Source organism: Nelumbo lutea, chromosome 2 (assembly GCF_056320005.1).
Source record: "Nelumbo lutea isolate HS-2025 chromosome 2, American lotus-T2T, whole genome shotgun sequence".
NCBI classification, from domain to species: domain Eukaryota; kingdom Viridiplantae; phylum Streptophyta; class Magnoliopsida; order Proteales; family Nelumbonaceae; genus Nelumbo; species Nelumbo lutea.
This window is the reverse complement of record NC_142685.1, coordinates 109,226,483-109,239,921: the sequence shown is the minus strand read 5'-3', so window position 1 is coordinate 109,239,921 and position 13,439 is coordinate 109,226,483. Positions and strand designations below refer to the sequence as shown.

General features: G+C 38.7%; 1 protein-coding gene across 6 annotated transcripts; it reads left to right on the top strand.

Annotated features, from left to right (window-relative positions):
* The first annotated feature begins 779 nt into the window (after window positions 1-779).
* Window positions 780-13,149, top strand: LOC148872685 (UBP1-associated protein 2C-like). Of its 6 annotated transcripts, none has more exons than XM_088971876.1 (7): window positions 780-987; window positions 10,261-10,354; window positions 10,619-10,762; window positions 11,427-11,624; window positions 11,744-11,819; window positions 12,312-12,722; window positions 12,861-13,149. In XM_088971876.1, the coding sequence occupies exons 1-4, from the start codon at window positions 809-811 to the stop codon at window positions 11,601-11,603; spliced, it is 594 nt and encodes a 197-aa protein (XP_088828002.1). In that variant the 5' UTR covers window positions 780-808; the 3' UTR covers window positions 11,604-11,624; window positions 11,744-11,819; window positions 12,312-12,722; window positions 12,861-13,149. The 6 variants fall into 6 exon arrangements, with proteins under 6 accessions (XP_088828002.1, XP_088828004.1, XP_088828003.1 ...); XM_088971878.1 differs by having other exon boundaries at window positions 781-987; window positions 12,312-12,634; XM_088971880.1 differs by having other exon boundaries at window positions 784-987; window positions 11,568-11,624; window positions 12,312-12,634; window positions 12,861-13,077.
* Window positions 13,150-13,439: the final 290 nt, after the last annotated feature.

Sequence of the window (13,439 nt, the reverse complement as noted above, 5' to 3'; positions counted from 1 at the left end):
TCTAGTCCAATATATTTATTAGATTAGATTGGACCTGGTCCATTCATAACAAATTTATATTGGATTGGGTCGGATTAAGCCAATATCTGATCCATTGATATAAGATAATAATGTGTCAATAGATGGGGTTCGTGTTGAAATCAATCTAAATCAAAATGAATTTGAATAGATTTGACGGTTCAGACCTTGAATTGGACCAATCCAAATTGATCCAAAACATTCAGTGGATTCAATTGGACCTAGTCCATTTATAATGGACTCACATTGGACTGGATCGGATTGGACCAAATCCAGTCCAATTGAGACCCCTAAATTTTTGCCCACTACCTAATCGGGCCAAATAGGCATGGTCTGCCCATGTCTGCGTTCTGGCACATGGTCTGCTACAATGCAGGTGGTATGCAAAAGTGAGGCTTGGCAAATTACACTTTTGGCATCTCATGCCAACAAAAATTCCTTCCAACAGGTTTCACCCAATAACAAAACGAGTTGAAATCTATTTATCAGAACACATTGCTGGTTATGTTCATCCAGACACATATTGAGAATATCAATGATCACAACACAACTGATGTTTCATATCTACCACTAGATGAACGTGGTCATCAATATGTTTTGATTGGCAGATCCGACTCATGGAAAGTTGGAAGATATGGAGGTCCCGATCCATTTAACATAATGCCACCTTACCCAATTATATCGGGTTTGGTTTTGACCCGACCCATTTATGTAAACACCCCTTTGTTTTTGGAGTGAATAATGAAAACGTAAACAGAATCCAGTGGACCTTTTGCTCTCACAGCATTACATGCTTGCCTCGACTTGGACAGAGCGAAGGGAGGAAAGGGTAACGATGGAGGATTTGAAGAAAAGGAAGCTCGATGAGATAGCAAACGTTCATTTTTCATCGATGTCGTCGGTAGAACATCTACGAGCGCTTCTTGACCCTCTCAGGAAAGACCAGCTGCTTGATCTCCTTGTCAAGCTGTAAGACTAGACCCAAAACTAAAAAAAATCCCATTTTTTGTCCTACTACAAAAAGAATTGATCAGTCTGGTCTTTTGCTTTGCTTTGTGTTTTCTTTAAGGTTTTTGGGGTTGTTTCATATTTTTTCTTTTAGACTTTCACAAGGAAATTTGAATTTTAAAGACTTTGATTTGTTACTTTTATAATGAAGTTGCAAGATGGAAGCATGAAAGTAGCATCTTTATCAGTTTTTTCGACGAACTCTTGGGTTCCAGTGCTTCAGGTTGTTTTTTTATCTGCTTAAATACTTTGCGATTGATCTAAATCATTGTTTTAACTTATAAGACCATGTAGGGTGTTAGTGCGCATGATACATTTATCTGGGTGTCGTGGCATCTTTCTTTTCGGATTTTGAAATTGTGGTGTTATGGGTTGTTTTGTTCTATAGTCCCTAGAGGTTTGTAGTCTAGACTTGTATACATTCTTAAGAGCGTGCAAATTCAGTTTGAACAATGAGTTCAATTTATTTTTTGACAGTAAAATAAAAAATTTATTAAAAAAAAGGAAGCTGATTACATCCACTTAAATGTGTTAAGGCGACACCCCAACTCAACACTATTCACTATTCAATGAAGCATCCAGATTCACATCTTTGAAACTCAAACAACTCAAAGAAAATTTCTCGAAACTTTGATATTGCCTTTGAGTATAATTCAAAAGAACCAACACCAAGACAACAGTCAACTTGCTGAATTCCACCACTTTTCTCTCCAACTTCCAAAGAGCTCGAACCTTGCATTCAAATAACCTTTTTGTTACTCTCTATACAAATACCTAACTTCTAAATTAGTCTTCTGGAAAAACATCACCTTCCACTTAAGATTTCTTATGAAATCTTCCTTCCTCAAACCCCTCAAGGTTCAATTTAAAATTTTCATACCCCTTCTTCTCACCCATTGACTCTAGACCCCCTTAACCTTCCACCAAAACCCAAGTTAATCCTCCCCCTCATAATCTTCTTCCTACCCTTCTTCCTCGTTCCACACCTCACCTGGTCACCCCCTTCCCCTAATATGTTTTTCTTAAGATTCTCTCCCTTCCTTCTCTTCTCAAACTCTCAAATGCTCTTATAGCAAAAGCCTCTTCGCCCAAGAAAAACAAACGCAATGACTTGCTTACCTCCACCTCCCTATCAACAATTTTATTTAGATCGACACTTCCCTACTTCATCTCCACCACATCTGAAATCAACTCGCTAGCTCTCCTCCTTACTTCGCTTCCACCTTTCCTTTCTCTTTCCTCAGATACTCCATTCCTCTCTACTTCCCCCTCAGATTGGACTGCCAAAAAATTCTTCTTCCTATTATAAACTTGGCAATCTTGACCTCCCCTAACAAACACAATAGTATTCTTCCTTTTTTGGCTTTATGCCTCCTTTTCTCCCCTCCTTATGCCCTATTTTCTTTTCCCCTATCTTCCTCTAGCACCACCCTAACACCCTTAACTGTATTCGAGTGAGGTTAATAAACCTCCGACTCTTCTGATCCTTTGTTGCCACCTCCGTTATTTACTCTACCCCCTTCTAGAGAGTATTCAGCATTGGCCCTTGTTTCTACTACTCCTTGCTCTACTGTCTTACTTCCAGCACCTTCAACTACCCCATGTTCTCTGCCCCTACTAACTTAAGAAGAAATAGAATGGGTTGGATAATCTCGGCTTTCAATCTCATCATCGTTCTTTTTTATCAATAATTTGAAATTTTCATTAAATAATGAAAGAAGTATAAAACGTAGAAGTACAAAACAAATACTCTGAGAATAGAACTTCTTATCTCTCCCCATCCCAACCCAACTCCCTTACATCTATGCCCAGAACAAAGAACCTCTCCCCACCCTCTGTTTAGATAAAGCATCAGCTATAGAATTAGCAGCTCTCTTAACCCATCCAATTCTTAGTTCCATATGTCTGATTAAACACTTGACTCTTTTCTTTTCATTGTTGAAGAGCCACATTTTCATCTCCTCCTTGTAGACAATTGATTACCAGCTTTGAGTCTCCCTCCACAAATACTTTAGTAATTCCCATTGTCCTTGCCTTTGTTATGCCTTCAAACATAGCCATCACCTCTACTCTCAAAGAGTCTCCCTCCCCAACCGGCCCAGAGTATAAACCAATGGATTTACCCTCATCACCTCTAAATACACCTCCTATCGGGTGTATTTTACAAACCTTCTATCCGGTGGAGACTATTGATGATTAACAACTATTTTATAAGCAGAAGAGTCTGCCACTACCTTCCAGTTCCTTAGTAGGTCAGTTGTTGGGATACTTGAAAAACCTTCCAAAGACTTCAGCCAATGCACCACTTTTATTTTAATTGTTTCAATGACATCTTCTTGACTTCTTTCTTTTTTTGAGGCTATCCTCTTTGGCCAACCAAAGGTATTTGTAGCCAATATACTTTGCACATCCACCAGAGAGTTCCACCTGCACCTAAACAAAGAAAAGCACCAACCCCAAATAGAAGTAATGAAAGAACAAGAAACAAAAAAGGTGAAAGCAACTCTTACCATCAGCCTTGCATAGCACACACCATTAAGAGGATAAAAACCGACTTGGCCTCTTTCTTTGAAGTAAGTCATGAGTGTTAATCTTTCCATGTGCAACTTTCCAACAAAAAGTAGTGACCTTTGGCTGATTAGGTTTCACCACACCTCTTTCATTGGGTAAGAGCGCAAGGAACTTGTGGAGGATAGGATTGTAACAAGGATTTGAAGAATGACGCACAAGAGAATGAGGCAGATGAAGTACAAGTCCAACTTCGGCTATTAGACCTAGAAGGTTCATGGAAAACTCCCTCCAACAATTGCAAAAGTTTAAGCACATTCTACACTTTTGAGTCTCTAATACCCCTCCGAAGACCCAAATCCCAACTGACCCCATTGTTTGAAGGAGATTGAACAATGAATTTGGAAATTGTCTCGCTGCTCAAGTTTCATAATGCAAAGAGCGAAGGGAATTGGTCCTTTAGATGGGAGGTCCCCAACCAAGTATGTTCCTAGAATTTTATTCTATTACCATTACAAAGATTATACTTGATGACAAAGAAAAACAAAGGTAAAGTTGCATTTATACCCTTCCAAGGAGTAGTTTTGTTTGCCCCCAGGAAATAAACCAACATGGAAACATCCAATCCATTGTCTAAGGGAGCACGAATGCTCAAAATCACCTTACTCCATAGCTGAGCCCTATCTTGGGGCAATCTCCAAAGCCACTTCCCTATCAATTCTATATTCCTTATTTGCAAATTTCCTAACCCCAACCCCCCTGCTTTTTCTATCACTACACACCACCTCCCAACTAATCCTATGATCTCTCTTTCCTCCCTTGGCTTCTATAGGAAATCCCTCATCATCATTTCTATCTTCTTAAAGACACTCACTAGAGTCTTGAAAGCTAACAGGTAACAGGTAAGTTAGCCATTTTGATCTGATCAAAGTGATCCTACCACCTAGGGACAAATACCCTTTCTTTTGGCTAACTAACTTTCAAGAGAATCTTTCTATTATCAGATTCCAAAAACTCGCATCCCATAGGTTTGCTCCCAGTGGTAAACCAAGATATGTCAATGGCCAAGACACAACACTGTAACATAAGATATTCGTGTACTTTGCCAAATCCCCTTTTTTTCGTATTGATTCTAGCTGAGCAGATTTTTTCAAAATTGACATTCTTTCGAAAAGTTGCACCGAACTTTAGATTTTGAATCCAATCTAAATCATCTCCTTCATCGAACAAGATTGTATCATCTGCGAACTACAAATTAGGGGTGCAACTTTTGCGTGTTAGGGTTGGGATTTCAAAGGGCCCAACTTGAAGCCCGAGCTGAAAATAGTGTAAATTGTTAACTTGGACCAACCTAACTTGCACTCCTATTGCAAATGTGTAATAAGAACACCTCTCCATACTCTCCGCCCTTGTACTAATCCTCTTGAATCTTCCCTCAAAACAATTCAACTAAACACATCTACTATAAATATGATAAGAAAGGGGGAAAGGGGATCTCCTTGTCTAATTCCATGTTTGGCTGGAAAGAAATCTACTACTATGCCATTAACTAAGATTGAATCATGACAAGTGTTTAGAAACCCCAAATCCATTTGCCTCATCTTCCTCCAAACCCACATTGTCACAAGACCTCAGTAAAAGTCCAATCAACGAAATCATAGGCTTTTTCCAAGTCCAATTTGTAGATTATACATTTCTTTGTAGTTCTCCTAAAGTCTTCGACACACTCATTAGCAATTAAGACTTGCACTCCTGACTTGCACTCCTATTGCAGATGTGTAATAAGAACACCTCTCCATACTCTCCGCCCTTGTACTAATCCTCTTGAATCTTCCCTCAAAACAATTCAACTAAACACATCTACTATAAATATGATAAGAAAGGGGGAAAGGGGATCTCCTTGTCTAATTCCATGTTTGGCTGGAAAGAAATCTACTACTATGCCATTAACTAAGATTGAATCATGACAAGTGTTTAGAAACCCCAAATCTATTTGCCTCATCTTCCTCCAAACCCACATTGTCACAAGACCTCAGTAAAAGTCCAATCAACGAAATCATAGGCTTTTTCCAAGTCCAATTTGTAGATTATACATTTCTTTGTAGTTCTCCTAAAGTCTTCGACACACTCATTAGCAATTAAGACCTGATGAGTGATTTGCCTATTATTAACAAAAGCCCATTTGATTCAAAGTCACCCAAGAAGGGACGATTTTCTGAATTCTTATGGATAAAACTTTAATTGAAATTTTATACAAACTGTTAACCAAGCTATCAGGTCTGAAATCTTTGGGATGGTCATCTCCACTCTTCTTAGGGATTAGAGGCTTAGATCAATGAATGTGGAATTCTATCTTGGATTAATTATACTCTTATGTTTAACACATCCCAACAATCTTTGATAAAAAACCATGGTGAAACCATCTGTCCCTAGAGCTTTGTCTCTGTCCATGGAAAACACTACTTTCATAACCTCCTCCTCCTTCTCTTCAAAAGGTCTTTCCACCCAATTCTTTTGATTTCCTATTAGACTATATCAATCCAAACCATCCACCCACAGAATTCCAACTAGAGGCTTTCTAAAGATTGATTTGAAATGCTCCACAAAGGCCTGTGCAATGTCTCCCGGTTGGGTGATGACTTTACCTTCTATCTTTTACTTGGAGATGAAATTCTTTTTTCTTCTAGCATTGGCCATAACATGAAAAAAATCTCGTGTTCTTATCACCTTCATGAATCCATTTTGCCCTTGATTTTTGCCTCCAACTATCTCTTCCTTTAGCATGTTTCTTTCAATTGTGCTTTCAAGGACTATCTTGGCTCTCTATCGCTCTTCTCCAGTAAGCCTTGAATCACTTTCATATCCACTTCCTCAATCTGATCCAACACCTCCTGTTTCCTCACTTTTAATCTCCCAAAATGTTCTAGATTCCAATCCTTAACCTTAACCTTCAGAGCCTTAAACTTTTGGTGAAAAAGCATTTCCTTCCAACTAACTCTAGGCCTCTCTTCTACCCACCAACCCTTCACTTTTTGAAGAAATTCCAGGTGGTTCAGCCACATATTTTCAAATATGAAGGGAACAAAACATTGACCCCTCAAATCCTCCTTTTATAAAGAGATTGGCCAATGATCTAAGGTTACCCTAGGTCAAGCCCTTGATGTTAACCCTTCACAATGTTCCTCCAAGTCTAGCAGAAAGAGAAACCTATCTAATCTGGAACATAAAGGGTTAATTTGAAGATCGGACTAGGTAAATTTATAATGGAGGAGAGGCAAGTCCTTAAGCTCATAAGAATTTATGAAATTGTTAAATATTCTTATGCTTGTAGTGATTCTTTGTCTCGGGCTGTTTGTTTGTTTTGTGAATCTAACTACATTGAAATCCCCTCCAATACACTAAGGCCCTTCCCACAATCTTCTGATATTACTAAGCTCTTCCCACAATTCATTCCTTTCTCTATACCCATTCAGTCTAGAGACATTGGTTAGCTCCTTCACACATCTATCCTCTAAAGAATAATTATACCCCCAAAGCCCCCCAACTCCAAGAGGGGGTCAAAGCCCAGCTATTCCTCTAGCCTTCCAAAGATTTTGGGTCCATCTATTATCAAATTCTACCAATTTGGATTCCAGCAAAAGAACTACGTGAAGACTTTCCTTCCTGCGCACTCCTTTTATGACTACACTTTTCCTCGTATTCCCCAAACTCTCACATTCCAATTCATTAAAGTTGATTTAACTTCCCTTTTACTTCCCTCATCTTCTCTCCCCTCTTCCACTAGATTCCTTCTCACCCTTCAATATCTAATCTCAGTCTCTTTGCCTCACTTACCCTTTCTTCCACCTTCAAGCTTCTTGATAGAATCTTTCACTCATTGAGATTTTTAATTTTACAACCTAATTTCTCCACAAAATCTGCTATTGTATCATCCACTTTGTCTTTTAGCATACAATTTTCCCTCTCACCCCTAGACTCCTCACACCTGCTTTCCACTATAACTCTCTTTTGTCTAGGACTCTCACCATCTATCATCTTTTGCTCTTTTTCCAACTCCTTTTTTAATTCCTCAAGAAAACTACTTATGAGTTCCCAAAATTTTTCCCCCCTTTCATTTTCCTCTTTTTGCTCTCTACCTTCTCTATTTTCTGATGCAAAAAACCTCCCCACTATCTCTCCTTCCAAAACATGGGTTCTTGGGTCAATGGCGTGGACAACTGCTATAGGATTTGTTTCAAGCACAACAGAAGGGTTAGTACCAAAAACTAAAACAACCACAATACCTGGATTTGGGTGATGACCATGGAGCTATTCAAAAACTTCTCCACGAATGAGATTCTAAGAAGTTGGACTGAAGTAGCACAAACAGATGTACCCAAAGAAGTTCCGATAGTGGAATGGAAGCCACCTACATGGAACAAACAAAAACTAAACTTTGATGGGAGTTCTTTTGGTAACCCAAGAAGGGCATGTATAGGGGGTGCGATTAGAAATCATCTAGGTGAAGTTATGGCACTCTTATCAGGACCAATAGGTATTGGTGACTCAATACAAGCTGAATCTCTAGCTCTACTTCAAGGTCTAAAGATGGCTGAGTAGATCGGAACAACAGATTTAGAAATAGAAGGAGACTCACTATTGGTCATTTCTTGGGCTAAAAACATCACACCAGCACCTTGGAAACTCAAATTTATTTTCGGAGAAATTGGCATACTTGCAAGGAGGCTCAACTCTCAGTTTGGTTGGGTCAAAAGGATTGCAATTGGGATGACGGTTGCCCTAGCAAAACAGGGGGAAAATCGATCTACCTTATACTGGGCTAACTGTAACTGTTTGTATGTGTTTGCAAAATGGGTTAACGCATTACTGTAACCTATTACTATTGTAACTGTTTGTTAACTTTTTATCTGTTATTATTAAAATTTTCTGCTGATAAAAAAAAAATCATGTTTTCACCTCCCATACCAGTTGTGCTACAGGTTGTTGTAACCCCAGGTGAAGCAGAATCATCATTTGCCATTGAGGGGGAGGGTCTGCACTACAGAAAACAGAACCACAAGTGCACCAAACCAATTCCCACACTACTATCTTTACAGTCACAATCAGAATGCTAAACCCCAAAAAACTTTACTTCTGAAATGAGAAAAGTACTGCTGAAATCAGTCCAGCAACAGTTCGGCCATTAAAACAGTCCAGTAATCTGCATTAAAACAGTCCAGTAATCAGTCCAACAACAGTCTGGCCATTAAAACTGTCCACTAACAGTTCGACCATTAATAAGGAGCCATACCAACTGACTACAACACATACCTGTGATAAAAAAGGAACCACATACCCCTGTCCAGCGCCTGTACGAAGGTGTAAACCCAGAAAAGAGGCCTTCGCAGCATTGACCACAGAGAAAAAGGGGACCACACACCCCTGTCCAGCACCTGTACGAAGGTGCAAACCCAAAAAAGAAGTCTTCACAGCATCGATCAAAGAGAAGAAAGGCCTTCATAGCATCGGCCCTCTTCTACTAGGGTTTCCTTGGTGCTACGACCAAGGAAGAACCCAAAAAAGGAAGTACCAAATGGCTGACCAGTTCAATTAGGTTTTTTTGTCTTCAACGTCCAAGGGATCAAGAGAAAAATTGGGAAGGGATTTGATTCAGATGAGAGAAAGGATCCCTATAGACCAGGATTGCGCTCCGATACCATGTTTTCTTTCTTGGAGAGAGAGAAGGGAAGGGAAGAGGGAGAGATCTGATTGAGAGTCAAAAAGTGTTGCTGGCGTCACCCAGCTTCTTATTTATATTAACTTAACATAAAAGAAGTAGGAGATTACAAATACGCCCCTGGCGGCACACCCTAATAAAAAAACTAATAAATGGAAGAAAGGAACAAGGTGACAGCATCCTAGGCTGACAGCACCCTAACAACAACTATAAAAAACAAATAAATAACCCTAACAACAAAGCAAAACCAAGTTATGGACATCCATCACTTCTCTGGTGGTCTCCTTCTCAAGCAGGGAGAGTTGAGTCATAGTGATAAGTGCAGATGCACATAACTCCAAATCAAGTGGTTGATTCCAGTTACTCTTCCAACTCTTTCTTGAGTCACTTTACTCCTCTCGGCCAACTGACAGATTCTTATGTCAATTTCCATTGGTCAATCCCATAACTTGTTTGTATATTTAAATGTTTACCATTTTAAAAAGCAAGAAGCAGGCATTTGGTGATTAATTGAGTTAGAAATATTTTCCTTATTTGGAAAATTCAAATAAATTGGTAAAAACTTAAATATTGTACATGCCTAATTTTGTTTTACTATTAATAGATTTTAGTATTCATGTTTGGATTTACAACATTGTAGTTATGGGACTGTAAAATTTAATATATAAAGAAAATATAGTATAACCTGATCACATTCGATGAACTTTAAAATTGTTAAATGATTTCTTGGCACCTGGAGTCCACACCATTCCCAGCCTTGCCAAACCGAATTCAAAATTTATCTGTGATTACAGACCTTCCTACTCATGTTTGTGATTCTTGCAACATTTGGTTTTTCTTTCTTCCCTTGGTTGCTTTTCTCCTTGTATGCATTCTTGTGTAAGTGTCTTGGTTGGATCTCCCTGAAACCTTGTGTTCATGCCAAGATAAGTGCATGTGAGTGTTGCTTATGTTTGAGTGTGTGTGAATTGACTTTATTCATGTGTGTCTTTGCATGTTGGGCTATGCAGAGGGTCCCAATTTCCTTCAGTTGCAGAAGAAATAAAAAGTGTTGCCAGTGCAGATCCAGCCCACCGAATGTTTTTTGTCCGTGGCTTGTCTTGGGTACTACTTCAGAAACCCTGTGTGCTGTGAGTGCATTGATGATTGCCAATTGTGTGCCTGGATTGTTTGTGGAATGCTTGCCTGTAAACAAGACTTGAACATCGTTATTCCTCATTTGAAGAAGCATTGTGCTTCATTGTTCATCTCATCTTGAAAATTCAATGTGGACATTTCCTTACCATTTCCTTACCATTTCTTCCCATCTTCTAACTAGAGTAGGTTATTCTGAGCTCTATTATTAACATATTATTGGTATCTGTCCAGGCATTTCAGGTGCATGGGGAAATTGAGGAAGGAGTTGTGATCATTGATAAAGCTACAGGAAAATCACGGGGGTATGGGTTCATTACATACAAACACATGGAGTCAACTCAAAGTGCTTTGAGAGAACCCAGCAAATTGATTGATGTAAGCAACAAATCAACATAATTTTGTTCATATGCAGTTGCTCTCTTTTGGAAATCTTCTTGTCTGAATTGGAATTTTCTCTATCACTTCAACATGGAATAAGAACATTTGACAGTGATACAAAAAGTTGTGACTAATGACTAATGGGATCAAATTGGTTGAAATTGTTATTTCATTTGACGACCCAATGAAGAAAAATACATTATAGTTTTCTTTGACTGTTATTTGTGAATACCTTGATAGAAAGCAAAATTGCACCAGACTCTGGGAAACTTTGTAGTCTCATTTGGAGTAAATTTTCTTTTATTTTCTTCCTTTTCTTCCTCCTTTTGCTTCTAATACATGGGCAGTTATCTTACACAGTATATTTCTTTAAAAGAAAAGCAAAGCAAATTGATAGTGGCTTCTAGGATTTTCATCTAAAGCTTAACAATATCATATTTGAAGTGATTTTCTTTGTTTCTTTAAATGTCAAAATTTTCCTACCCTCCTTTAAATGTGGAAATTCTCCAACCCATCTCATGTTATACAAGCTCCATGGTTGTTCATTATGAAAGTGAAATGCTCCATCTGGCACTTTTGGCCTTTCTCCATTTCCCATCTCTGACATTGTCATGGTAATGACCACGTGTATCTTGAATGCATCTTTGCATGATGATTTCAGGGTCGCATGGCTGTTTGTAACCTAGCTTGTGAGGGCTTAAGCAGTGCTAGTGTAACCGCTGACCAAGCCCTGAGAAAGCTCTACATTGGGGGCCTATCACCAGAAGTCACTAGTGAAATGCTGCTCAATTTTTTTTGGCAGGCATGGGGAGATAGAAGAAGGTTCCGTTGCTTATGACAAGGAGACAAACAAATCACGGTACAAACCATGGAGCCTCTGATCCATGCTGTAGAAAGAAGAGCATTCTCTTTTTGATTTAGTACATATAATAGGTGTCTCTTTTCTCGTGTAAATAATCTTTCTTTATGTCATTGCAGTGGTTTTGGCTATGTTACATACAAGACAGTGGAAGCTGCAAAGAAAGCCATAGGGGATCCAAACAAGATCCTTGGGGTAAGCAAAGCAAAATGACTCTGAAATATTGCTAAAGTCTCTTGCATAACAACAGGTCTATCTTTATGTTCTTAATTTTTGGTAACTTGTTTGTTGTCCTTGTATAACATCACCTAGTAGTCATGCCTTATGTTATGGTGCTTCATTTATCTCATATGTTTTTATAGGTTACATTGTGCAGTCATTATTTTGTTTTCTACTCTGAATCAATGTTCTTCATTAGACTTTTGGTTGATAATCGTGTTATTATTTGGAAGGCCCATTATTCATCAACGTAGTCCTTAAATTCTTCTTGTAACTAGTCCTTTTTTACTTGCTCCCAACTTGTAGGCATATTGTGGAATTGTTTTAGAAAGAAAGGGTAGAGTTGATGTTATGGTACTCGTTTGCAAAGTTTTGGTGTTTGCAGTTGCCTGATTTGATAACTCTGGCTATTTTTAACATTGCAGAAACTTTGTGTTTTTAAAGCTTTTCCATGTTCTACTGTCACAGGGGAGGAACCTTACTGTTAAGCTGGCTGACACTCAAAAGGGCAAAGTGTTGCAGGCACAGCTACCGGTAGCAATGCTTCCAATAGCCATACCCATGCCAACCAACTGGCTTTGCACAGCCGGGGAATGCACATATTGTCAATACAGCTCCTGTTGGCTTTTCTGGTTACCCTCAAGCTGTACAAACATACCCAAACACTGCTTACCCAAGTCCTGCTGCTGCTGCAGTTGCTTCTTACCCACCACAAACTCAGATTCCTTATTCACAGGTAGCTGTAAAGAAAGACCCTGTTGGACTCTCTTCTGCGCCACCTGCTGGAGTAGGTGGGTATCCATATTATATTGCCAAACAATAATATGAACCACAGTCAAAACATTGTAATATGGAAACATACCTGCAAGCCTTTCCCAGGTTAAGTAATATCTTAAACGATAATTCATGCTTTATTAGTTTTCATTTTTCTTATTTGTTTATTTACTCATCATTTTTTTTATTTATCCTTTGTTTATGCTGTGTTCCATGGCTGATAATTTATTCAACTGGGTGAAGGTAATGCCGGGGCCGTTCAGAAAAATTACATGAAGGGAACTCCTACTTGTTGAAGTGATAATATTCTCGGGAGAGTTTTGGTAGGCTAGGAAACAAAGATTTTGGTTTTTTGAGAGTTTGGTGAGTAGAGATCTGGAACTTGCTTCTAGATCTCTTGCCACTTGAGCGTCATATACAAATTCATTCTTACTATTAGCCTCTCAGGCATTAATCTGGGCCTATGCCTCTCAACATCAATCTGTTATATATTAATTCAATAAGGAATCTATTAGAAATGTTTAGCTGAAAATTGTCAATTTTTATCATTAAATGGCATACATTCAGGGGAGAATGACTGATCAGTCCAGGTCAGAATTTTTTAGCCCCACCGTACAGTGGCGATGAATCCTGATCATGATTTACGGGTAGGATGCCGTTTATAGGGGGGTTACTAATAGACTATTCGGGGCTGTCATTCAGAATTCTGCATTGGGTTGTGTATTTGACCCTACATTCAGTTTATATAAAGTTCAGAAAAGTACGGATAGACCTAATGCAGATTTCTGAATCACTGTAAATCTATAAATATTCAAAATGTCA